We start from the raw sequence: 26582 nt of genomic DNA on the forward strand, positions 1-26582 counted from the left end.
CTTTGGATAAAGTTTTTAGCTCCTATTTTTCTCCGTTTGGTGCCTAAAATGCAACATTTGCTGCCTATTTTTGGCGCTAAAACGTACATTTAGTGCATAAAAATCCGGCCTCTAGTGATAATCATGCAAATGCTTCTTTAGCACGGGAAAAACAAGCCAAAAAAATAATACATTCCTGGAAAGAATACACCTCCAGTTAGCCTCATGTCAGCACATCGCACGGTTTATATAGTTACCATCGGCTACCACCTACATTATGTGGGGCTCGTACTGGACACATATATAATATAATCGATACATTTGGGTTTGGTCACATGGGCCTGCCCTGCTAGTATGTATCGGCGCAACTACTTCACGAAATTTTGGCGTGAAATGCCGTGCCACATATTAACGGTATAACATCGGTAATCTAGTTGGATAAATGTGCGCTTTCGTAAGGTGCGCGTGTGGACGCGCACCTTACGAAAGTGTATCCATAAGGGCGTGTATCCATAAGAAAGTGTATCCATAAGGGCGTGCTGAGGGAACAAGTTACTCACTGTTAGTGTGGTGAATGATGCATGACCCAGATGGCTGCTGTTGCTGGAAAAAAAAATTATATACAGTCGTAAAACGCACGACGCGTGAGGCTGTCCATGTTAACAAATAAAAAGAAACACCCCAAGTAAACGAATACACACGATGCTGCAGCAGTTAGCGCAAGACACGTCGGTAAACGTGAAACGTAAAAACTGCAGCGCGCATCGAATGTGGTCTAAGTAGCATGTGCTACAAGAAAAAAAATTCGGATTCGCAAATTTACACTGCTTTCTTAGACTGCCAAACGGCGCATAAATACAGAGCCGAGATCGCAAATGCTTACCATGAATGAGCAATCGGTTTGAAGTGAAACTATGCTTTTGTCGCAGAAGGACTGGTTAGCAGGACCACAACGGCCAACATCAGGGCCCAAGCACAAGATAAGGGTCAGTTGATATACAAATAACATTCCCCAAAGGCTGAACATCTTTGGCACTAGATAGCATCACTTCCCATTTGATGCTGTTGACGCTTCCTCTATGCGTAGAACGAGCGACAACAAACGCATTCAATCCGCCTTGCACCGCCTTGGATTGGATTTAACAGATTTCATTCGATCCACAGCATATGTATTTGTATAATCAATACCAATACCACCAATACCACCTAAATTACTTTGTTTTTATATTGCACGCAAAGATGGTGCCTTGTGGTTATTGTAATTTGCAAATACAAATCGAATACGAATGTGAACGGGAGGGAGGAAAAGAAGGCGAGGGGGGACGGGAGGGTGGAGAGATTGTGTCATTGTGTTTTGAGGATGCTTCACTTATAACTGCGCTGCGTTGCGGTGAAGCGCTCAGTGCGGTGCGCACACTGTCGGGAAGGCTACTCTTCACAAAACGGCTCCGTCGCGTTTTGAGGATGCTTCACTACACAGTCATCACGGTCAACGTTGTAATGAAGCGCGCATTTAGGTGAATCTGCGATGTATTCGATAATATTTGAAAATACGAATCTAATAACAAACATATATCAATTCTTATTCGAATGTTTGCACACCTCTAATTTACAGTAGTAAAGAGTTTATAATTAATACTTGGTTTAAAGGAAAGAAAAGTCGCAGCCTCTGTCACACTTTCTGCGTGGACACCTGAACTGCGCCGTAAAGGAAGGATTTGGAAGGCAGGCGGGAGTGAAAGCAGAGAGAGAAAGAGGTATCGTAGTGGAGGCGGTGGAGGGCTTCGGAGTAATTTTGACAATCTGGAGATCTTTAACATGCACTGATATCACACAGCACATGCACGCCTCTACGTTTCTTCTTGAAGCCGCCGCTGGTCGAGTTTGAGCCCGGGTAGTCCAGAGCTAGTATCCTGCGAGAGGGCAGTCACAATATAAAATATTTAGACAAACTAAATCTGTCAATTAGGCTAATATTCGGGGCCTCATTAAACCAGCCACTCAGCATGCATGACAGACATGTTACTCGGTCACGAAGGGTGGGATTGGTTGAGCCATGTTGGAGGGGGATCTAGTAAATGCGATGTGGTGTTTCATATGATATATTACTTAAAATTACATGTACACTAATGAGCATGTATCTAATTGAAGTTCTAATTACTAAAGTATATTAGGAATTTATTTTACTTAATGTTGCCAGCGTATGTGACATCGGCTACCAGAACTTCTTAGAGACCAGATATACGCCAAGGTAGGTGGCACGTCTGTATGGCACACCTCTTACGCTTCTTTTTGACTTGCACAGTGCAAACTGCACATATGCGCCGGTTTTTCTATGTGGGAGCAGCCCAAAGAACCACACACCGCTTAGGCATAAAGATATAAATTGCTTAAATGTCTGCCTATTTTTTTTTTCCAAACTTTTTAGGACCTTTCTCAAGCAGGCTAGAAATGTTAGCAGGAATGGATGACCACCCAATATGGATTAGTCTTCCTTTTGCAACTTGCGGCGTCTTTGATTTTTCTTTAGCATTTAGAGGCCTTTTCAGATTCCAGTTCCACCACAATTCCATGATACGGGTAGATTTACTTCTAAGGTAATAGTAGAATCTTCTTGAGCAATCCATTCTGGGTACAGAACAAAACAGGTTACAGGCAGCCAATCTGTATAAGAACGAACTTGGTGCCAAAGCTCTTACCGCCAAATCTAATTAATAATGACAAGATCCTTAAAGTGGTTCGCTACATAGACGACTTTCTAATTGTTTTAAACAAGCAATGGACCTTGTCGACAGAGACTATGGTTAAGTGTTTTAGATGATTTTAAGCAACTTGGAAAAGGGCTAAACTTCACTTCTTACCAGACAACAACATTCTTCACTTTCTTGACTTGTGTTTAAAGATTTTGGATGGGCAGTGATATACTGGGTTTATTCCCCTCGTGTACAAAATGGTCTCTTGCCATATGATTCCGCCCACTCTAAGGTGATAAAAAGGGGCATCGCAACCCTCTGCTTGGTCTCATCACTCCGGAAGTTGTGCGTATACAAGATGCAAGCCAGCATTAATGTCCAATTGGACAGGCTTGTTGAAGCCGGCTTCCTTGAGTCGGTGTTAGTGCCAATGACAGAAACACTTCTGAAGGAGATGAAGGCTGGTGCGAGCAGGAGTCAACTGGCAAGAAAAGAGTGGCCTGTTGTGGTTTCATATGTCCGCAAAGTTACTCACGGCCTGGAAAAAGTAGAAAACCGGTTTTATGCACCGGTGACATTTTATACCCCCCACAAGCTTGCCCAGCTAAGCTGTCGCATAACATGTGAAAGCCAAAAGGTCGGCTGTCAAAAGAAGCATTGCCAGCAGTTCGCTAAGTGCGCCACCAATGTCGTCTATGAAATTCTATTGTCTTCTGGAAAATCCCATATTGGCCAGACGGCATGTTGCGTGAATGACCGACTTAGGGAACATGCAAAATACATTGCAACCAATGAGGGTGAGTGACTTGTTTTGCACTGTAGGGCTTGTACCAATTGTAGGACACAGTTCCGCGACGCGAGAATTCTGGGTAGAGGCACAAATTAGACAACTTGTGAAACTCTAGAAGCCTTCTGTATAAAAAAAAGCAGGTACAAACTGTACCAATGACACGTCGGTTTTCCTTTATGAGGCTGAGCAAACATTTCTGTCATGCCTGCTTTGATAAGATCGATGCCTTCTCTTTGATACCGTGTACACGTGTGCATTAGCTGAGAAGGCTATATTTGTGAGCTGCTTTCACCTGAATAAACAATTGGAGTAAGCAGCCGTGGTGTCTTCTTTCTTGTGTGTGTCTGTGTTGCTCTGAATACCCTGTAATTATGCTTCCATACATTTGTACACTTTAATTTCACCTGTAGCAAAACTTGCTTCATGCAAAAGACAGGCCACGAGAGGTGACCTCAATACGCAACAGCAGTCTCGTACATCCACACTATACTGGCACATCCAGTCATACGGGTTTATGTTTTCACAAAGCGGAGCCTAATAAATATATCTGCACTTTTCTGTTTTGTGTTCACAGCATATCCACAAAGCCACAAGCTTTTTGCAGGTCAGCAGAATACAACTAGGATCAGAAGTGGAAAAACCACGCAGTTCACAAAAATGTGGCATACGAAAAGGACGCATATTGGACGTGCTCACAGAGTTGATAACAGCTGCGCTGTGGTATGAGTGAGATATGAGAGAGGTGCATGCCTACACGGCATGATCAGGCTGCTCAGGAGCTCAAAAATTTAGTTGGGAACAAAAAAAAGAACTCAACAGTCACTGTGGAAGAGCGAAGCAAAAGAGGAAAAGACAAAAAAAAAAAAAAGAAAAGCTAAGTTAATGTTCTTTTCATGCTGATTAAGATTGTGATGAAAAAAAGCATAAGGGCGTCATGCTCTTATCGTATCTTCAAAAAACTCGTTTTTTTTACTGTTCTCTATGTTAAAGAAAAGCGACAAACAGCATCGTCGTGAGTATATTAGCAAAGAGCCGATATCGTCTAGGTTCCCAACAGTGCATCTGCGAACCTCCATGAAACACAACAGTGACCTCGATTGTGCAAGCAACTCATGATGCTGTGAACTCTACAACACACTGGCTTTGCATGTAGTAATCATTCATGGCTGACTTTGGATATGGAAGACCAGTTGTATCCTCATCAGTGGCAAGACAGCACGTATATTGTGTTCATTACCAATAATTATAACAGCTGCTGCTGAAATCAGCAGCAGTAGCTGCCTAGATGTGACCTAGTTCTTAAAGCAATACACAATAAAGTCGAGGACAATGCTCCAGTGGTTGATTTGCTGGAAAATTTGACAGGGCGGCTCACATTTAGGAATTTTTGGGGCTTACATTTGTTTTTCTTAAGTTATTCGTCTCTTTCCTCATGCACGTTTCTGTAAAGACAGCAAATCTACAGGTCGTTGCTGTCAGGAAAAAATTATGTAGAAATGGTAAAAGTTCTACTCGGTAACTAATTTCCGCGCAGGCAGGATCTGCAAGAATGATTGCGTCATTAATTATGCAAGCAGCAGTAATATGATGCCTCTTTTCCCACACCACTATTGTAATGTTCCAAAATATCTTGCTGTTCGCAATCTTCCAAAAGCCTGTATAGGTGTTTTCTTCTCTCGGTGGGTGAGACGGGGACTCGAGCTTTCTTTTTCTCTCTTCATTCTTGGATATCTGCCTAATTTAGAGAAAGCATGCTGCATTTTGCACGTTCTCAAATTCTGTCGACAACACACTTTCAACACAACAGTTCGAAGAATAGGAATACTAGTAGATGCAATAGAAAGGCGGTTATGTGGAGTATATTGGTGAAATTTGGTACGACAGCATTTCATACACTTCAGCTGATTTCCTGGTGTAAATGTGCGAGCTAGCCAGGGATCCCTGACGAAATGTAGCACAATAGATCGCAAGGAGTCGACCAATTCCAGACCACCTATGAGGCACAATTTTGTCTCAATTTTGCACACCTGTCTAAACAGCTAAGCACTTAAACCATCTTTCAAGCAGTTTTTCTTTTCCTCTGCAAGCTGGCCAGGTCATTAGCAAAAAGTGAAATAACATACGACTGTGAGTGAATACGTTCGTGCATGTTCAGTAGTAAATTTCATACAATGCTAAGCAGCTGAAAAATTCTGTCCACATTTCTCATAGCAGCTAAAATAGTGAGTGCTAGACAAGAAACTCTGAGACTGCAATGTGCTTATAATTTACTTCGGTTGAAAGCAAATTTGTTTCATCATGACCATATCACGATGAACCGAAAAGAGATTAGAAAAACGCTAACTCACCGGAGGCTGTTTGTCACCAAACTTAAAACAATCCAGGTAGCCTGAAGGAGAAAGTAAATTACGAGCTTAACATACGAGTGTTCAGTACCAAAAAAAAGACACACCACTTTCTTATATGCACGAGATTAAGCTTGTGTGCATTCCTGGAATTCTAATGAATGAGTCTGCAGAACTTCTTGCATCATCTTCCTTAGACAGGCCTATCCTACCATTACTACTCTGTTTTCCATTATGGGTGGGCACATGTTTCAAATGCTCTTTTACTGAAACACTTCAATTCATCCTTTCTACATTTGACCACTTCTGGCATTTGCAGTATGAACGGAATCCAAAACAGTGCCTCTCACGTCAGTGCAAGGTGTCCTGATAAGTTCTATCTGCAGGACAGGATTCCTCCTCTTACATAGACCTGCTATTCTACTCACCCACCATGTGCTCGTAATGCAATGAACCTAAGACATTGGATCATTTCTTGCTATCCTGCCATCATTTCGCATCCTACCAAACACGTTTCCTGGAAACTGCTTTTACAAAACTGTTACATCCAAACTGTTCCAAATATACTTTCATATGCACTATTCAGCTGGGCTTCAGCAACGTGGCAGTTCACTACACTATTCACAAATTGATTAATGCCACAGTAAGGTTTCCCTAACATTGTCAGACACAACTTGAGAAAAAAGCAGCTTCTGCCTCACAATTGACCCCTGCAGTGAATGGCATCGACTGATTCTTCTCGTAGAACAGAGTGTGGAAGATAAAACTAGGTTCACCATACCTTAATCAGATCAACTGTGGTGCTGCGAAGATTGGTCGATGCCACTGACTTAAGGGCCTCGTTTACAGGGGATCTGCTTCCTTTTTTCTTGATTTGTATCCAACTCTCGATGTACCACTTCTGCTCCCTCTCATTCCATTTCTTGGCAGTTCAAAATTAACCTGTTCATATTTTTATCAGTAGGGCTCTTTGTCTACACCATTATAGATTTATTTTTCCTTTATTTTATGCAGTCTCCTATCTATTTTTGTTACTTAAATGTAGGGCAAATCTCCCTTGTGGGCACGTGCCATCCTCCAAGGCATATGCTCTAAGGGCACAACAGCATGGACATAGGAATGGCCATACGCATTTAGAACGGCAGTGTGGTCTGCTCTTCATCACCAGTTTTGCTGCTTTCACCATTCATCACCCGAAAACTAGTTAAATTGTGAGCACATGACAAATCGTGTTTACTCTCCTTTTAAAACCTACCTCATGTTGTGTCGCCGCAGCTTGTCCACGTGCGCAGTGGTGTGAAAACCAAATATAGAAGTCTGCCGCTCTTTCAAGTCATTGTTTATTTTCCCTCGTGGTCAAGGTGACATGAAACTGCCGCCAGCATGTCAAGCTCTAAACATCTTAACCAGTTTTACAGTATGTTGTATGCTCTGAATCGACAAGCGACATTGCACGCTCGTCAAAAGTATATCAGTAAACGAGAGGTTGCCCCGTTGTTCTATTCTTGTCAGTTTTGCACAAAAAACAACGCACCTCTGAAATATTGGAGTAACTCAATGTTTACAGCACGCACACCACTTCAAAAACAAGGCAGAATGCATCAGGCGGCATTACGCAGAAATTGCACTGCATCTCGTCATTTTATCACACACATTTGTTAAAAAGTATGCATGATAAACCTTGTAAAATGCAAGGATCACAACAATACAGCGTGATTATCACTGGCACAACCTTCTTTCATGTCAAACTTTTGATGGTGGTTCAGTGCTCTACAAGAACTATTCACCTGTGCATTTTTCATTTCACAATTTTCTGGACCCAACTTTTGATGGTGGTTCAGAACTCTACAAGAACTATTCACCTATGCATTTTTCATTTGACAATTTTCTGGACCCAAGCAGCAATGGAAACCAAATACACTTGAAAGCAATGGCACATTGTAAAGGTATAAGGCTATAAAAATTAACTTGCTATGGCAATTACTACATTTAAAGAACATTGCCAAACTTTAGCCATCAAGCATCTGTTTAGTTTAGTTTTACAAACATTGCATATCATCTTCCTATAAATTGCAAAAAATGGCCAGAAAAGCACATCATTGTAAAGTCTGCCTCAAATTACAGATGAACTTCTCTCTTATTGGCCAAGTACAGCACACCATCGAAACTAATTTCATGTGCCTAATATGCACACTTTTCAGGGAAAATACATTATTAGGAAATATTATTATTCTAACACTTTACGAGTTTCTTTCATTGGTATTTTAGAACAGCATTGCATTAGCGCTGTCCATTTTTGCCACTATGTTTTTTGCGCACTATGTTCAAGCCTTGAAAAAGGAGCGAGACAGTTTTCTCAACACCCTAGTCAAGAAAGTGGTCCGTGTGCACGAAGTCCTGACTGTCACCATGTTCTGATGCTGCAAATGCAGACTTTGCAAAGAAAAACAAGAAATAAGCAAAAACCTGTCCTGCCGCAAACAGGTGACAGTTGCGTTTATGTTGACGAGCACATCATCGGATATTTCTCGAGCAGCATGAAATCATGAAGTCACTTCTCCATACGTGGCCACAGCCAGACTTTTAAACCTGCAATTAATGTAACTGTCACTTGTCGAAATACAATGCAATTCCAAGGTCATGCACTGTCTACGACTACGGTAACCACTAATGCACACAACTTTTCCCGATACACAGGCGCCTTAGATCGACACTTGCCAGTATTTAAAAAAATCTGAGACCCCTCGCACTAGAATGCATAGAAACTGCACGAAAAAACATGGCAGGCAACCATTTTTTATTTTTGTAAGTGATGGTCGAAACATTTCTCTGCCATCGTTTCAACAATTTAGCAGCGAGCTATGATAAGAATCACCGACGTGTATTCTAAAACATGTAACGGAGAAAATAAAAACATAGTCACACTATTTCAGCAAGCCCATCTACAACCCTCAACCATCACTGTCAGTGAACTAGATATTCTCAAATTTCTAATCCCAGTTCTGCAAAATGAAATCTCAACTAAAATCACTGCCTGGTTGTGGCCAATTCCCCTAGTAGGTATGTGCCATTTTTATGAGAACAACAAAAACAACAAAGGCTGGAACTGATCATGTATCCTGTGCATGCACCAATAGACCCCTTTCGTAAATGTTAAGTCAGCTTCACCTCTATGCTGCATTCCCCTCTAATGGTGGAACAGAAATGTATTGAAACATTATATTATGGCCATAATTCATATCATTTATGCATCAGAACATATTCGCATAATTGCTCTATTACCACTACATGCATCTGTGTAGAAGCAACATGCGATTTCAGATCTATATCGCCGTTTTTCTGGCGGCCAGTGAAGCCATGTTTGGGGAAAGAAGCAGCGTGGGAAAGCCTACTTAACAATTTTTGCAAGGGGTCCATTCTCGCCAGTTCACATCCTATTAAGTCACTGACTGAGCAAACTCTCGATATTCATGCGATATTATTATTAGATAGCTATGGGGCCGCACAGGTTGCCTGCCAGAAGTTATTTCTGTTAATTTTTATTTCATTCACTTGTGCAGCAGAAATCATCATTATAATTTGTATATCCTCACTTGATTGACACTAGTGCTTCTTGAGTAAAGTGTGTCTAAAGTGCATATATCTTCAAAAATAATATTAACATCTGTTTACTGCTACAAAGTTTTCGCAGCACCAGCCTGTCAAGGCTGTTCAGAAAAGCTATGCCCTCAATGTCAAGATTACTATAAGATAGCAATTTAACAAATGTCACATGAAGTGCTGATGCTTTGTTTCACTTTTGAGCTGTTTAATGTCAGATACTGCAATACACACTAGCACGGCACCAAGTTCACTTTTTCAAGTTCTGTGTCGAAAATTCAGCAAAGAACCATAAATTATAAAATGATTCCCTCCGTTAGTATGATATGCTGTGCAAAGCAGGCTGCCCGGTACTTCTTATCTCTCTCTCTTCCCCTCCATGCGTGCTCGAATCACTAACAATCCCCCCCCATTTCTCCCCAAAACCTCCCACCTTTTTTGGCTACTTACTAACTCCAGACATCACTCATTCCTCTCAATGTTTTTTATTCAAAACGCTATCATCTGTGCCGTTTTCCTTAACTAAGTGACCAAGGAAAGAGTGTGTGTGCGGTGTGCAGACCATAAGTAGTCTTTGTAGTACAGACAAAAAAAAATTAAGTGGCACTGCTGTAAGCCAATACCACAAAGAAAACGATTGTGTTTACTCAACGTTACCAAATTGCAAACAAGAAACAGAACTGAACGTAAATAACAGCACTCCATCAAAAGGACGCACTCGTATTTATTAGCAAAAGGAGAAAAAATAAAAAATAATAAAAATAAAACACAGGTATCAGCAAAAATGGAAGGCTGCCACTACACTGTATCCAGTATTCTCATGTCTGAATTACATCAGAGACTCTCAAATATTTTGCGATAGCAAGCCAGCACTCAAAATTGAGCCTGTCTATTTGAGTACCGTTTCCTGCATAGCATTCCACTTTGTGAGCGACTATTCGGTTAATGAAAAGATAATTGCTCTGTAGGAAATTCTGTGCTGCCCCCACAGCAGCTTTTGCCTCTGCTTCAGTCATCCCAGAGGTTGATTTCAGGCATGAAATTAAGGATGCTTTTGACTCGAGGAGCTCAAACGCTTCAGCACAGCATTTCCCAACATTTCGCCTTAGAACAAAACGGGCAGCACGGTGAAGGCACAACACATTTCGTTTGACAGCTGCCCTTACTAAGGGATTTGTGCAGCCAACATCTGCCTCAATGATAAAATTGTTCTGAATTAGTCCTTCCAATATGGGATCAAGGCACTGTGGTTCCAGTCTAGAATCGCACTTCAAGACCAACTTATGAAGACTCTCATTTGTCTCAAGCAGCAACCCGAGCAGTTCTGCACTCATGGTGCTCATTTCATGGCATACTATGGCCAGATCTGTCACAAATTCATTCATGATAAGGCCCTGTGATGCCATTACAGACAAGCCTGGCTGGGTGTCGCAATCGTACAGTGTAAGAGATCTGAGAGACTTATTTTCCTGAAGCATTTGGTGCAGAGTTTTCACTTGTGAAATAGTGGCATCCTTCAGGTAGACTACTAAGTCTCTCACACAGCCTCCAGAAGCCAGTGCACTGCAGAGAGCTGAGAGAGATGCCTCGGAAAGTAAGCCAGCACGCAGATGAAGCTCAGCGGGACAAAGCGACAGATCCGACACAGAGGCAACAAGTCCTTCAACATCCACATCACTCCAGGGAACCAGCACGCGGCCATGCCACCGGTTTCTAGCCACTTCCATGGACAGTGCTCGCCTGTAAGACATTTATGAGTAGACAGTGAAAAAATATTGAGCAAGGGGCTTATTTACACAAGCAATAAATTTGAATGATAATGTGCGTGGAGCATCGCAGAAGTGGCAAGATGGCTCTGTTACAATTCTGGTGCTTCAAGAACCTGCTTTTGGCTGGACCAATCCCTGAGACAGTTTAGCAGCAGAATTACCCTCACCTGATGACTGGTATAGCCCATGTCAATCATACTAGGTGTCAATGGGGGGTGGCTTGTCTTGTTTTATTATATTTTGTTGCACTCTGTAGTGCACCCTCCAATACAAAGAAACGCTGCCTGGACAATAGGCAATGAAGTGCTTTTAGCTTTTAAACATGGGTGCAGGCACTGATCAAGAAATTCTTGGTATATCTTTTTCTAGCTTTCAAAAAAATCATGTGGAATCGATCACTGTAGACTGTTAACTTCCTGTTGTGACAAAAAAGAAAACAAAATGAAAAAAGAATCTAACAGCCTTTCTACAGACGGCTACAGGTGACGCAAAAGCAGAGATTTGAAACAAGCAATATAGAGAAGACTACACTGCCTCCAAAACACAGCTGCACTGGAGTTGGAAAATAGGTTAAGCATGAGTTACCTGCTCAATCCATTCCAACCGATTAGGACAATCCAACTGGCTAGACGTATACTGCTTATCTAGTATTCAAAATTTTTAGATTGGCTGATCACTGACTATGTATACATGCAGAAAATTTGCTTTTAAAGCTGACCTTGCCTCATACCCACGATGCTTCTACTTCAACTCAAGGTTGATAGTACATGTGCATGCAATGCTTGACACTGTCTCCTGACAATGCTTGGCCAAAAAGCTTGAATGCCCCATTTTTTTGCTGCTTTTTTGGGGCGTCACGCAAGCTGGGAAATACTTTTTTGTGGTTACACTAGTCGGAAGTGAGCATTTTTCAGCTGTTCCACGGCCTGTCTCGAGGGAGAGCGCGCGCTCTTTTTTACGGCCTTCTCAATCGCCGTGGGAGCAATGAGAACGTTTCTCCTTGAGTTACGATCTCCACCACTCCAAGGGGCATGACCTGCTCACTGTTCGCTCCGCGTCTGCTTCAGCGGCGACAGGTGGGCTTCGCCTGGTTTCGCACTGTCGCTCGCGGGTTCTGTGGTGAGTGCAGCGCCGAAATGAAAGAATACAAAACGTAGATGCTGCAGCGGCATGTCGTAAGCGTACTACACACGTGAACGGAGTCTTCATATAAAAAACACTGCCGCTCAGCAAACGTTCGACAAGCATATGACATACATTGCAGCATGGTAGCTACTTTTGTACATTTTAATCAGAATTTTTCCCAAGCCTGTACAAGAATAGGAATTAAAAAAAAAAAAACTAAATGAGCAGTGATCACATCGAAGCTTTTTCAAGGCTAACATGACAGCAACTCGTCTGCTCAGCAAAACCCTCTTTCAGCGCTAGGTGCGAAACCATCCATGTAGCACTGAAGATGAAAATAATCTTATAAAAATGTAATGTAAATTACAAAATGCTTGCATGATATAAAGTATTAGTATAACAGTCAAAGTAAACGTTGTAGGGTTGAATTTTAAATGTTATTATAATTCATATATTAGCAAATGTCTTTTATTATAAACATTATTTTAATTTTGCAAATAAACATTGTTTTTTGAAATTTTGCATGATATTAAGATTATTATGAAAACAATCAAAAATGGTTTGATATTCATGACACCACTTGCGCTGCAAGAGGGAAAATGAGGCCGATAAATGACACAGGTGATACTCGATGCAGTGGCTTACAAATGGGTTCACCTGCTATCGAAAGTATGCAAGAAACTTCTAGAGCGTTAAGGAAGGTTACTCTCACTGAAGACACATTTCAAGCCCTATAGCGACCCCACTGAGGCTCTCTTCGGGAAAGTAAGGCTAATGTGCGGAAGGGAACGACACGCTAGATGCGAGGGCAGTAACAGCTAGCGGCACTTGACTACCTTGTCAAGACGGAAGTTTCATCTGGCAGCAAAATCAAGGCACCTTGCGTCGATGCCAAGAAAAGTCATTTCTGGTGTGCCGCAATCAGTAACTAAGGAACTGAAAGAAGTGATGGCATCTCCTGTCATCTTGTTACCCACTGTCCCATATTCCGGTTTACCTTACGTCGCTGGATATATCGTTAAGTAACTTTGAGTGTGACGCTTGAGCTATTCTTCTTGAAACTAGTGAAAGAAACAGTCCCATGTACACTCTTCTGCGAGGACAATATTCTAATGGACGGCATTATCCGAAACCAGAGCTTGTTGTCCTGCTGGACAAGCTTTGTTTCTTTTTTTTGAAAAAGCTGTCGTGCACGTACTACACACAAATGTTCTCGAAGTACTAAGGATCCTGATTCAATCAGGACTTGAGAATTCACCACCGAGTTGCCCGGAAGCAATTGACAACAGCCATGTTATAATGTCCACTTCTTTGATATTTAAAAAATTTCTTAGAATCCTTCTTGTCAATTAATTATGCCAAGAAAGTGACAGACAGGAACGAGAGGCCAACTCCTTATGTGCACAAGCCGTGCAGGAAGATTTTGAGACTGAATTTTCTAGCCGCAGGTCGCATTTTGATGAATTGATGAATATGCAGGACAATGTGTAACTTTGAAGGACCATTTTTTTTTTTTTTTTTAGTGTTTGTCGTTCTTTTCAATTATGCTTAGCTGTTTATGCCTACTCCCTTGATTAAAAGTTGTTGTTTATCTATGTATTAAACAGACTAGGTCTATCATACATGTGCGTCAGTCGCGAGACTAATCTTCGGTCTTTCAACTGACTGATATGTTTTGAACAAAGCTAGAACAACCCACTCCACTAGACAACTGAAATTTTAACTATATATGTGTAAAGTTTTGTTCCTTACTCTGAATCTGAGACGCGCCATGAATTTTCGCCGGTCCTCTTTTGCTCTGAACGAAAACGACAGCGGTTGACAAAATCTCCACCCATCAGTTTGCCATGCACTCGCGTCAGGTCACCCTGCGCCTACTTACAGCTTTCAAAGGCACACTGCATAGCCTGGTACATTTATTTTGGTACAAAATTTAGGGGCAAAAGTGTTGAGGTAAGCGTACCCGAAGCTTCATTCGGCCGCCCTGGCGAAGGCGCGCGTGCGTGGATTATTGACTGTATTTTATTACTACTGCAAGATAAATCTTAGTACGGCGTCTTAGTGTAAACCATAAGGTGTGAAATGTCAGAACTTGTGGGTTGCAACTGATGCAGGCGGAGCGAAGAGCGAGCGCACGTTTCCCTTGCGTGTGAATGGTGGTAGCAGAGGCGCAGCAGTGGGGCGGTGGCAACCCCACCGTGGCACGGCGGGAGGTGGAAACAGACCCCCATTGGAGAGGGGTGTAGCACGCTTCCCCGTGTGGCGGTTTCCGCGTGTCCGAGGCAATGGGCCATCTCCCCGCAGTGCCGAAATCCCGTGAAGTAAGTGCCACGCGTGTGTTTCCCCGTGTGTCGGCTCCCCTTGCTCACAATCCCCTCTCACCCCACCCTTCTTGTCGGCAGTCGAAAAAGCCGGAAAGCAGGGGTCAGCGCCCTACCGCCCCCCACAGAAGTTAATGGTTTTTAGCGGGTGTCTTGGCGACGAGCTTGTGCGCGTTTCCTTCTTTTTGTGAAGGGCGCAACTGGGTTATGCGAAAAGGAGGAAAATGGCCTTTTCTTCCCCATTCTTTCTTCGAGTGTTGTACAAATAATTTCTATGCTTAAGAAACAGCAAAGCCTTTGATTTTGACAACATTTTTTTCTATGTCGAAAACAGCAGCTGGTGGTTGTTAACCGACTAAGTGTATATAAGTAGTGGCGGTCCATGGCGTGTGAACACTGTAACAGAAGATACGTGAACATGTCATACGGCTACTACAGGTGTCTAATAAGCCTCCTGGCGTGTCAAAGTTCAACATGTTTTTTTTTTTTTTTAAGAGAGTGTGCAACTGGATACAAAACAAAATAGCAAAGCTCAAGGTTTTTGTCTAATCTTAGCGGCACTGTCCGCTGCAATGAATAGAAGCTATCTTGAAACCAATTAAGAGGTTTCTTTTTTGATTCGAAAAGAGCCAAATGCACCTTGGCGGAAAGAAAGCAAAATGCAGTTTTATTTTTTTATCCACAGCAACACAATGGAAGGCTATAAGTGACAGCTTTGAAGATCTTTGAGCAAACTAAAAATAGCAGCTGAACTTCACCTAATTCGGTGCCCAGATCTGGCTCTTTTCGGGAAAAACAAATGCGTTCTTAGTAGGGTCTTTCTATTTTTTTTCTTTGCTTTTCTTCGCGCTTTAAAATTACAGACAACTCGCTTTGTGAACACTTTTGCTTGGGAACAAAACTGTGTATCTTAGGAAATGACAATTATATACGAATCGCATATTTGACGATTCACATTCCTTGAATATTGGATTAAAGCGCTTTTTGAAAATTAGCTGCCACTTTCTTGACTGACATGGACACCAGGCCATCATACAGCCGCAAGAATGGGCGCTCCCGCCTCTCCTCCGCGGGCGCTCTACGGCCGCATGGCCGGAAACAAACTAACCAACTAACAAAAAGCAAAAAAGAGTAGCACGCCCTCCTTACCCTCCCTCCTTCTCCTCCCGCCCACCCTCTCCCAACCCTCTCCAATGTTCCAAGGCGTGAGGAGGGGTGCGTCGTCAAGAGGGGTTGTCCGCAGTGGGAGAAGGAGAAAGGGATTCTAAAAGTGCGGGGACTCGAAGGTGGGGGAGATAACGCATTTACAATACTGCATGGGAATAGTGACCTGGGTTTCGACACTTTCTTTTTCGTGCACACCCCTTGGAGAGGCCGTAAGAGAAGAGAAGCGCGCTCTCCTTCGAGATCGGCCGTGGCTGTTCATCGTACCTGAGATGTTATGTCACCGCCCTCATAAGCGTCACCCTCGTTCATAATAAGCGAGTGTTCGTCATAACCAAGGAGGTTACAAAAAAACTGCTGAAGTGTAAGTGGTGTCCAGAAAGCAAAACCAGCATCAGCCATCTTGGGAGGGGCAGAAACGACGCAGTGCCGAAGGTTCGCTCCATATCAAACGTAATATATGTAACACGTTTAACTGTTTTGCATTTGTCTGAAAATTTTCATGCTCTTGTATATCATAGAAAAACTCAGTCTGCCACACATTCTCTTCAAAGTGACATATTGGGTCATTTTAGCCCTATTCAGAATGTGCGGCTAGGTGCTAAGTAATAAAGGCTTTGGGAAACAAAATGGTTAAAAATCTGGTGTTTCGCGAACTGCTTTACCTGGTTGTTTTTCCCATGCAAACAAGCTTAGAAATAATGTGAATGAACTACGAAGTTAAACTCATTTTCTTTATCCCTATTTAAAATTCATCGTAAAGCTCTCAAATTCTTGCTTCTTCAGGATTTCCAAAATGGAATATTTTGCTAACTTCATGCGCTACTCTGAAGGACCCGAAAAATATCTTGTAGCTCCTTAGATTTATAAACTAGAAACATGTGTTCTATATTAATTATTAAAAATTAGGTTGTCCACGGTTCATTATATATATTGCCATATTATTTTGGCCGTACGTGTACCACCGGATCAACAAATTGTTGGAAGTCCTATACGGTCAGGCAAGAAAACCTGAAAATTTTATTAGAATTGCTTGAATTTAAATTAATTCAGTTCTAGAAATTGTAGAGGGGATATAGGCTATCAATAGGATGCAATGATGCCTTGCATTTTTTATATTTACCAAATTACTTTAGCTGAGCGTCAAAAGGTGGGGTCACGCAATTATTTACCAGCAAAAAGTGATAACACAATCCAAAAACAATTCTAAGAGAGAAACTAAGAAATATGTCCCAAATGGCGTCAGAACCATTCCACTCAATCCCACGCTGTCTATGGAGCCAATCGCTAATGGAAAGAATTACAGAATTGCATGCACATAACTAGACAGTTGTATAGGGAATTTATTACATTACAGTGACATCAACACTTCGAATTGAGTAGGACCCTGAGGAGTGTTAAATTAGTGTATTAAAAAATGTCGGAAGCTGCAGTCTGACCAACTGCATTCTCTTTAGGACGCTGATGTGCAAATTGTAAATTAAACTGCAACAATATGCCTACAATTGATGATAACGCAGACAACAAACGACGCTCGTTTTCAGCTTAAAACTGCATGCTGTCAGCGAATCATAGAGCGCAATGTGGGCATATATATATGCATCATAAAATAGTGCACATTAATCGGTGTGTTCACTAATTTCAGAGCCAGTTTACAGCTGTATTATGCATGCTATGCAAGCTTTTAAGCTTAATAAAGGTGCCTGTATCAGTGTGATGACTGGGTTTATTATTTATAGTATGTATGTGTTTATTCTGTGAAGCATCAGAATCTATGATTTACCTCCTGCTTTTTCTTTTTTTTTTTCAAAATACTGAATACAATAGTTACGCAGGTTTGTTGCGAGCATTGTTATTTCTGATGCTTTGACTTACTTTTATTTTTAAAAGTTACATCACTGTTCGTTTCTACATCTCAAGAGAGTGCATTAAAGAAAACGAAGAAATGCAGATTGCTGTGCATATTATTTTCTACTTTAGGTTGGGGCTAGGTATATTTCTAGCTTTAGAGGAAGCATATAAATCCAGCCGCTGTGGGCCTTGGCAAAGGTATTCACATGCTAATCCTCAAGTTATAGGCCCGGTCCCGATCGATAAAGCTACATAGTGGAGCCGCTAAAATAAAAATGAAATGAGCTAGACTAGCATTAGCTCTGTTTTACATGGCTTTTGCATTGTTTGCGTTTGATTTCGAATTCTATTTGTCGAGACCATTTCAACAATATATGATCTGAAGTTGTAGCATAAAGTTTCATTTTAATCATAATTACTAATCATCAGAAGTTCATGAGACCTTATTGTAGTGCAACTGTACTCAATATAAGCTACGCAACGATATATGACTTGGTATAGCATAAATTTAATTTTAGTCACAATTAACTAATTAGCTGGTTTGGTTTGGTTTGTGGGCTTTAACGTCCCAAAGCGACTCAGGCTATGAGACGCCGTAGTGGAGGACTCCGGAAATTTCGACCACCTAGAGTTCTTTAACGTGCACTGACATCGCATAGCACACGGTAACTAATTAGCACTAATTAATCAAAATGTGCAGTTAGCCCCGTGCAATTACACTCAGCATAAGCTATCCAAAGGAATATGGCTCTATGATGTCGCAAAAATTCCGAAGTTGGATGGTAGTCAATCAATTATGGTTAACTAAGACCTACAGTTAATCCAGTGCTATTATGCTCGACATAAGTTATACAACTATATAACACTTGCGTTGCTATGGCTTGACAAAAAGGTTTGACACTGAGTAGAGCTAAAAACACTCCAGTACTCGGATGTCGTCTAGGTTTTTAAAAATCCAAATGGTTCCTTTTGGACACATTCAGTATGGCTCGCCTGACAGCCTGCAGTATTGTATTAGAACTTTTTAACGCTTGAAAAACGCTGGCAACAACTGCGAGCAGCGTTCCAAAATGCTTGGCAGGCTGTTTCTTGTCCCCTCAAAATGGCCACCGTAGGCTTCACCTGAGCCCACTGGCTGGTATAGGCGACTTCCACTCCAGCAGCCTTTTTATAACCTCCTTAGGTATAACTGTGGTCATTACAAGTGGTTTCAACTGTATGTGGGAAGCGTAATGCAAATATGCACGCCAGCTTTAACTTTTATTTTCATGAGTGCTCAGCATCTAAAAGAAAAATTGCTGCATAGAGTAGGGCTTTGTAAACGTGATAACAGTATAATGGTTTGCACTTTCTTCTTGTTTATTTACTGCCTTACCGATGAATTTATGATGGGGTTATTTGAAAATATAAGAGCTTAGCCTAAAATACGCAATTAAAAATATGAGCACGGATTGAGGGGAAGCTTCAGTTTGCAAGCGAAGCCAACGTTTCAACAAGGGGACTTGACTTTATCTGGGCCAGAGGAAGAAAAGTCCCCTCGTCGAAACGTCGGCTTGGCTTGCTAATTAAACTTCCTCTCAACGTTTGTTCAGTTCTCTTTCACGCTGTGTATCCATCTTCTTCCTCTCATTCTACCTTGTGCCAAATATGGTTACATTTCAGGTACAGATTATTTCAATTGCCAAGAATAAAGCAAGCAAAACAGAGCAGCACACTGCTTGTGTGTATTGTGTATAACTATAACTTGAAACCATTCCACGGTATGATTATGTGCTCAATCTATTATTAATATGCACCGAGCATACAGCTGCATTAATTATTAATTTAAACAGAGCGAACAAGACACAGGACTAGATAAAAGGAAGCCACAGTACTGTGGCTTCCTTTTATCTAGTCCTGTGTCTTTTTGTTCGCGCTGTTTAAATTAGTTATGGATGTTTACCAACTCGCCTAACAAAGTATTTTGACAGCTGCATTTACCCTTTCGGGACCATCCCATAGGCCATGTTGCAAAAATGTAGTATGATTTCTCATGCGCTGGCAAGTTCAAATTTCAGTATACATCACTATCTAGAAGCGTAGCATGACATCTTAAAAAATAGTTCTGATCTGGTTTGCGTTTTTTCTCAGCAGGTGGTGACATACGGGAGATTTTAAACTGGGGTGTGGTAGCGATTCAGCAAGCAACCCAGAGTGTCAAATCTGCATCAGGTCACAAAGTCACCAGCGTCAACCGTGCCATTTAGTCGGCTTCAGCTCTGGATATTTTTTGATACCAGTAGGTAAGAGTCACAAGACAACTTTAAAAGCTCCAACTTCATCTACGAGAGTAATTAAGGTGCGCAACAAGTTGCACCCTTCACGACTGGCCGTATACATCACCAAATTTTCAGTTTCAGCTCTCTCTGCAGAATATGCACGATTGCTATATGTTCCCACTGCTTTACCTCTATTTGAATGGGCTTCCGCAAACTATGGTAAAAATATCCTGCTGTCAGTGCAGATGCTTCTTGAGCTTTCGCTGAGACAGGAACCTGGTGTGCATCTGAACGATGGTGCGTGCACAGCACTCAGATTGAGCTGGATCAGAAAGCGTTCCTACTGCCTCTGACTTACCTGGACTTTATATTATTTTTTTGTGCCAATTGATACAAGATATTTGTGAAAACAAAAATAAATATGTCTAAACGAATATTTTGGCTTCTCAATCTTGATGGTGCCAAACAATCTCGCAGTCCTCAACTGCCCTCTGCACAAGACCTGCTCCATGAGGTGCAGAATATTCAGATGCCAAAACACCGCAATCAAACAGAAGCAAATCCAGGTCCGAATTGCTGTTTCTTGCAGTAAACAATAAGTAAATTTGTCTGAATGCTAGTCAGAATTTCTTATAAGTGGCATAAACACCTGTCACAGATATAACACACAACACACACACACAGTTCAGTTCAGTTCAGGCGTTCAGTCGTGTCCGACTCTTCGTGACCCTATGGGCCATGTCACGCCACGCTTTCCGGTCTCTCACTATCTTCTTAACATCACATAGCTTCATCTGCAATGCCTCGAGAATGCCATCTAACCATTGCGTTCGCTGCCTACCCCTTCTCCGGCGACCCTCAACCTTTCCCAACATCAAATCTTTCTCCAGCGACTCCTCTCTTCTCATCAGATGACCAAAGTAGCTGAGCTTTAACTTTAGAATTTGACCCTCCAATGAGCAGTCAGGGTTTATGGTCGACACTATCGACTGATTTGATCTTCTGGCAGTCCAAGGAACTCTTAAGAGTCTTCGCCAGCACCACAATTCAAACGCGTCAATTCTTCGGCGGTCAGCCTTTTTCACAGTCCAACTCTCGCATCCATACATCACAACTGGAAAGACCATAGCACGGGTCATACGGATCTTGGTTGGCAGACTAATGTCTCTGCTCTTTACTAGGCGGTCAAGGCTAACCATTGCTCTCTTTCCCAGAAGCAGGCGTCTCCTAATTTCATGACTGCAGTCTCCTTCCGAGGTAATCTTGGCGCCCAAGAACAGAAAATCTGTCACAGCTTCCACTTCTTGTCCATTGATGCTCCAGGACTTGATAGGGCAAGACACCATGATCTTCGTCTTTTTAATGTTCAGTTTAAGCCCAAACTTCTCACTCTCTTCTTGTACGCACATCAGAAGTCTCTTGAGTTCCACTTCACTTTCTGCCATTAAAGTGGTATCATCCGCATATCTAAGGTTGTTGATGCGTTTTCCAGCGATCTTCACTCCAGCTGAAGACTCGTCCAGACCGGCCTTCCTCATGATGCACTCTGCATATAGGTTAAATAGGCAGGGCGACAGTATGCAGCCTTGCCTCACCCCTTTCTCAATCGGAAACCAATCAGTAAGACCATGCCCAGTTCTGACTGTGGCCTCTTGCCCTTCATAAAGGTTCCTGAGGAGACAGATGAGGTGAATTGGAACTCCCATCTCTTGGAGAGCTTGCCACAATCTGCTGTGATCTACGCAGTCGAACGCTTTCGCATAATCAATAAAGCAGAAGTAAATGGGTTTCTGGAACTCTCTTGCTTTTTCCATGATCCAGCGAAGGTTGGCAATTTGGTCTCTAGTTCCTCTGCCCTTGCGAAACCCAGCTTGCACGTCCGGAAGCTCCCGATCCACATACTGCTGCAGCCTACCTTGCAGGATTTTTAACATCACCTTGCTAGCATGTGAAATAAGCGCGATCGTGCGGTAGTTGGAACAATCTTTGGCACTGCCTTTCTTTGGAATGGGGATGTAAACTGACCTCCTCCAATCCTGTGGCCACTGCAGGGTTGTCCAAATCTTTTGACATAATGTATGCAGTGTGTTAACAGCGTCGTGGTTGAGGTTTTGAAGCAACTCAGCTGGAATACCATCAATTCCGCTAGCTTTGTTCTTAGCAAGGCTGGCTAAGGCCCATTCAACTTCACTCTTCAGGATGCCCGGCTCGAGATCAGTAATCACAACCGTCCTATGTTGGGTTTGCACATCCGGGTCCTTCTTGTACAGTTCTGTGTATTCCTGCCACCTCTTCTTTATCTCTGAGGCTTCAGTGAGGTCCTTGCCTCATTTGTCCTTTATCACGCCCAGCTTAGCACAGAAGCTTCCTTTGATATCTTTGATTGTCTTATACAGAGCTCTTGTGTTCCTTAATTGGCTGTTGTCCTCAACTGCTTAACACTGTATGTTCAGGAAGGCATTCTTATCTCTCCTACACACACACACATACACACACAAAAAGTTGTAAAAAAGCCCGTCAATGCTTTTTTTTTTCTGCCTCAAAATTAGAGAGACAATGTATTCTAGAATTTTGTGTATTCTAGAACTTTTTTTATTTATGGCTTTTGACAGCCATAGTCAAGCATTTTCAACTTTCTTTATGTCCGTCTTTATAAAATTTTCTATTTGCCATCTTTTTTCTCTTTTATGTGTTAAGTTTAGGCATTCAAAATTCTTTTAAAAAAAAAGCTCACTAATTTAGCTGCACCTTGATATAAATCACAAAAACTTGTCTGAAAAAGTACTTTGTGGGAAAATATTTTTCTAACACCAATTAGAACTACCACTGAAGAAAGAAACCTATAGGTAGCCATCCCCAATTCGCACAACTGGAAAGAGAGACAATTTAGCATATTTTGTACATTCTGGAATTACTTGACGTGAACTTTTACTCCCATATTTTAGCTTCTCAGACTTTTCTTGTTCTTTTTTTCTTTTTCTTTCTGTTTTTTTTTTTTTCCTGAAACATTAAGATTTTGGTAAATTTTTTTTAAGCTTTAAGGCATTTATATTTCTTGTGTGGAAAAGCCTACTTATTCAGCCACATTTTTATACACATTATGCAAAGGTCTGTTTCCCAGTATAAAAAATATATAGAGCCTTTTGCACTTCAGTAAAACCTGACGTTTCCTGCTTGCGCTGTGCACCTTTCCAACAATTTTCCTTCCCCTGCTTTTCCCCCAAGATTTGTTTGCACAGTAATAAAACTGTATTTAACATGCAGGCATTATAAAATCACTTACCTCTCAGTCGGCGGTGCCTCACTAAAGTCAATGTTCAATGAACGCAGCGAACTATTAAGGCCTAGAACATTGATGAGATGTCGAACTCTAGGACCCGCACACGACTGAGAAACATCAAGGAATTCAAGAGTTGTGTTTTGCTGAAGTCCCTCAGATATGAGTTCAACAGCACTGCTGTCAATATGGCAGCCTTCAAAGGACAGTGAACGAAGGGCTTGGTTTGTAGACAACACTGAATTTAGCACAGCACCAATAAGGCAGTCAATATACATACGATCATAGATGGAGCTGACGATTGTCAGGCTTTTCAGTGTGCAGTTGGTTTTAAGGGCCCTGAGAAACTCTGCGCAGCCTCTGGTATATGCTTGGCAGCGCAGCTCACTGAGTGATCCATTTTCCCTGAGAAGGCTGCCAATAGTGCACCATATTTCTTCACTGTTTCTCTCGGGATCAAATTCCATGGTGCTATCATCACTCTGAAGTTCTTCTTCCAGATGCAATATTTCCAAAGTCTTTGCAGATTTCAGCCACTTTGTGAAGTTTCTCAATCCTGCTGGATTTAAATTGGCTTTAAACATAAGCTCTTTCAGTCTTTCACATTTTGAAATGCCCCTCATAAGAATGTCAAAAGTGCTGCATTCAATTGTGGCTTTCGACACATTTATTCTCCTGACTGAAACGGGGTTTGCTGAGAGAGTATAAGCCAGCTGTGAAGCTAAGCAGTCACTCACTACGACATCTCTAAGCTCAATGACTTCCAGCTGCTGTATAGGACTAAGGGCGTCAAGAAGCCAAGCACACTCAAAGGATGGGATTCCAACTATGGAGATGTGACGCAGGTTTGAAGCACATTGACTGATGCTATCAGGAACTTCAGTGATATGAAAATGTGGATCTTCCGTAATAGTGATCGTTTCAACACAACTATGTTTTTTTGGCAGCCACACCACGAAGAAATGTGCATTGTATGGAATATCCCGTTCCTCCACATCAGATGACCCGTCTCCAGGAAGTGTGCCCAGTTGCAGTTTTCCGACTTGAAATTGAGTGAGGTCAAGGTGAAATGCATTCAGCACACAGTTCCAGCTTTCCAGGTCATCACACAACCAACAGCAGTCTGCTGATGTTGGAGCTGAGCACTCGCGCACAAGGTCCAACTTGGACAACTTTTCTCTCCAATGCTGGCCGTCCATATTGTATTCGTCGCCGAACTTTTTCTTGGGCCTACTCTTTTTCTGGAAAGAAGGCAAGTAAAATATATGCCGGAGTATGAGAATTAAGGTTACTTTAATTAGGTTACAAGAGGCGCATCAATTACTCTCTTAATTGATGCATTATTTGACAAACGCGCGGCTCAAAACGAACAGTAATACAGACAGAGCAAATGCTTACTATTTTAGTCTGTGTTATTTCCTTGCAGCAATTCGGTTTTACAGTAATGTGGTCGCAACGTCTCGCAGTCCTATGTGCATTTTAGCCAAGGAATTTTGAGGGGGGGGGAGGAGACTGTCCACGAGGCGGTGACCTTAATTTTAACTCTCCTTGCATGCCTGCCTGAATACATCTGCACGTGCATATACATTCGATCGAGCGCTAACCGCATGAGGCGGCGACATGCCGCACGCGGGCTCAGGGCCGCCGAAGCATTGCCGCTCGTCACTGTCGCTCGGTTTCTGGGTTTTTAGAAAATTTCGCGTGTCGCCCGAAAGCAGCTCGCGGGGCAGCCAATCGCAGAGGGCTTTGGGGTGCTCAACTTCCGTTCTGGCTTTCTTTTTTTTATTATTATTGCGTGTGAAGTTTTTTTTTTCCTAGTCCGGTTTGGGAGAAGAACCATGGTGCCTGGCTGCCTGCACGCGCTCACTTCGTCTGATCCGTGTATATATGAGTGCATCGAGATAATTCAGTAAAAGTTTGGAAAGGTAATAAAAGAAAAAAAAAAGGTTAGCTTGGTTAGATATTGTTAATTTCCGAAAGGAACAGGAGAAAGTCACTGATTGCAATGCAAGTCGGCATCGCAGTGCTGTGACCCTTTAAAATACGATGTGTTACAAGAAAGTTCATCAGTGTTTTATCGTACTTCATGCTGTTCAGTGTTAAAAATGGTGATTGCACTCCCCTTGACCGAATGACGAGGCGGCGGTAACAGAGCAACGCTGAAAACGCGCCTCTCTGTCGCTGAGCCCCACTCCGTGCGGTATGCACCAGCGACAACGACAGGCGTTGGCGGCGGCGTCGACTAGGTTATATATTATTTGCATTACGCTCGTAACAAGGCAAGAATGTTATACTCACAGTGTATCAGTGCAGCACCTCTCGACACATGTCATTGTGTCAACAATGTCAACAAAAGTCCCACCTTTGCCTATGCTATGGTGGCTACTTATGCGCGCCACAAGCTCGGCACACGAGCCGCTACCGTGCTAGTTAGTTACAGAGCCGGATTGGCCGGATTTTAAACCTACGTAACGTCCCATTCCCAGCGTTTCAAATGAACAAAAACACTGCGCGCAAAATGACAACCGAGAAAGTAAAAAAAAAAAAAATTATGACGTCATGGCGCGGATTTCGAATTTCTTTTTGTCGGCGACGAAAGAAGGTCAACGACGACGAGGACAAAATGTGTTAAATTAATCGATAAACTTTGTTAACTGAAACATATGGAGGTTAGGGGTAGTGAGTAAGGGAAGAGTTGGTGAGGGAGCAATGGTCGGCAATACTTGGTCCGTTGGCCTCAGCATATGCGGCGCTGGAGAATGAAAACATCAAGAAATTGACGGTGATATGGAACCATATGCAGTATACCGTGCAAAAGCCGCCAACTCGCTCTTCTAAATAAATTGGCTCCGTAACTGTTTAAGGCAATTTAACTATACTATAACTGTAATAGACTGTAATAGCTGAAGGGATATAATTGGACCACGAGGTCTGACCGGATAGCAAAATGACCGAGCGATCCCCTGGAAACGAAACGCGTTAGACACGCGGTGAGACTATATATTCTGTTTTAGGTTGCAAACTGTACATACCACGACCATATGTTACAACCTATACGACCTGCAAAAAACAACAGGTGTTAAATGAAATTCGAACAACGCATATATGTATGTGGAAATTAGGTCCCTCGATTATAGTCTGCCTGTCGTCAGAAATATACCTCATCCGGTTTCCGATTTTCTTTTAGGTTTGCTTTCTTGCTTTGTCATCGTCACATTCATTCTCGGTCTTGCTTGTTTTCGCCCCAGTTACCTCGACGTCTGCAGCTACGATGCGGTAATTCGCGTGGATTAACCACACTGCTCAGGTTCCAATGCGAAGCTCCACCAAAACTGGAAAACAGACGTGAAAAAAAAAAAAAAAAAAAAAAAAAAAAAAAAAAAAAAGCAGTGCTATCCCAAGCAAAATGA

At 42.1% G+C, this 26582-nt stretch overlaps 2 protein-coding genes across 4 annotated transcripts in view; both read right to left on the reverse strand.

Annotated features, from left to right (window-relative positions):
- The window catches only part of LOC146185700 (uncharacterized), a 71627-nt gene extending 70518 nt beyond the window's left edge, over positions 1 to 1109 (reverse strand). Inside the window, exons 1-2 of one of the 2 annotated variants that reach the window (XM_084606624.1) lie at positions 863 to 1109; positions 540 to 582 (exon numbers count right to left, since the gene is read on the reverse strand). In XM_084606624.1, coding sequence (XP_084462750.1) covers positions 540 to 582; positions 863 to 1006 — 187 coding nt within the window. In that variant the 5' untranslated portion in view covers positions 1007 to 1109. The remainder of the gene's footprint in view (positions 1 to 539; positions 583 to 862) is intronic. The other variant, XM_084606625.1, reaches the window with a different exon arrangement.
- A 9004-nt stretch (positions 1110 to 10113) lies between these two features.
- LOC146185704 (uncharacterized) lies at positions 10114 to 25688 on the reverse strand. 2 transcript variants are annotated; one of them, XM_084606628.1, is made up of 3 exons: positions 25471 to 25688; positions 23179 to 24413; positions 10114 to 11147 (listed from the first exon to the last, which is right to left on the reverse strand). In XM_084606628.1, exons 2-3 carry the CDS (start codon positions 24369 to 24371, stop codon positions 10226 to 10228), a joined length of 2115 nt encoding a protein of 704 aa, XP_084462754.1. In that variant the 5' UTR covers positions 24372 to 24413; positions 25471 to 25688; the 3' UTR covers positions 10114 to 10225. The 2 variants fall into 2 exon arrangements, with proteins under 2 accessions (XP_084462754.1, XP_084462755.1); XM_084606629.1 differs by lacking the exon at positions 25471 to 25688 and adding an exon at positions 24571 to 24858.
- Between the last annotated feature and the right edge of the window lie 894 nt (positions 25689 to 26582).

The sequence above is a fragment of the Amblyomma maculatum genome, chromosome 6 (genome assembly GCF_055883805.1).
Source record: "Amblyomma maculatum isolate TAMU_Amacu chromosome 6, ASM5588380v1, whole genome shotgun sequence".
In the NCBI taxonomy this organism is placed as follows: Eukaryota; Metazoa; Arthropoda; class Arachnida; order Ixodida; family Ixodidae; genus Amblyomma; species Amblyomma maculatum.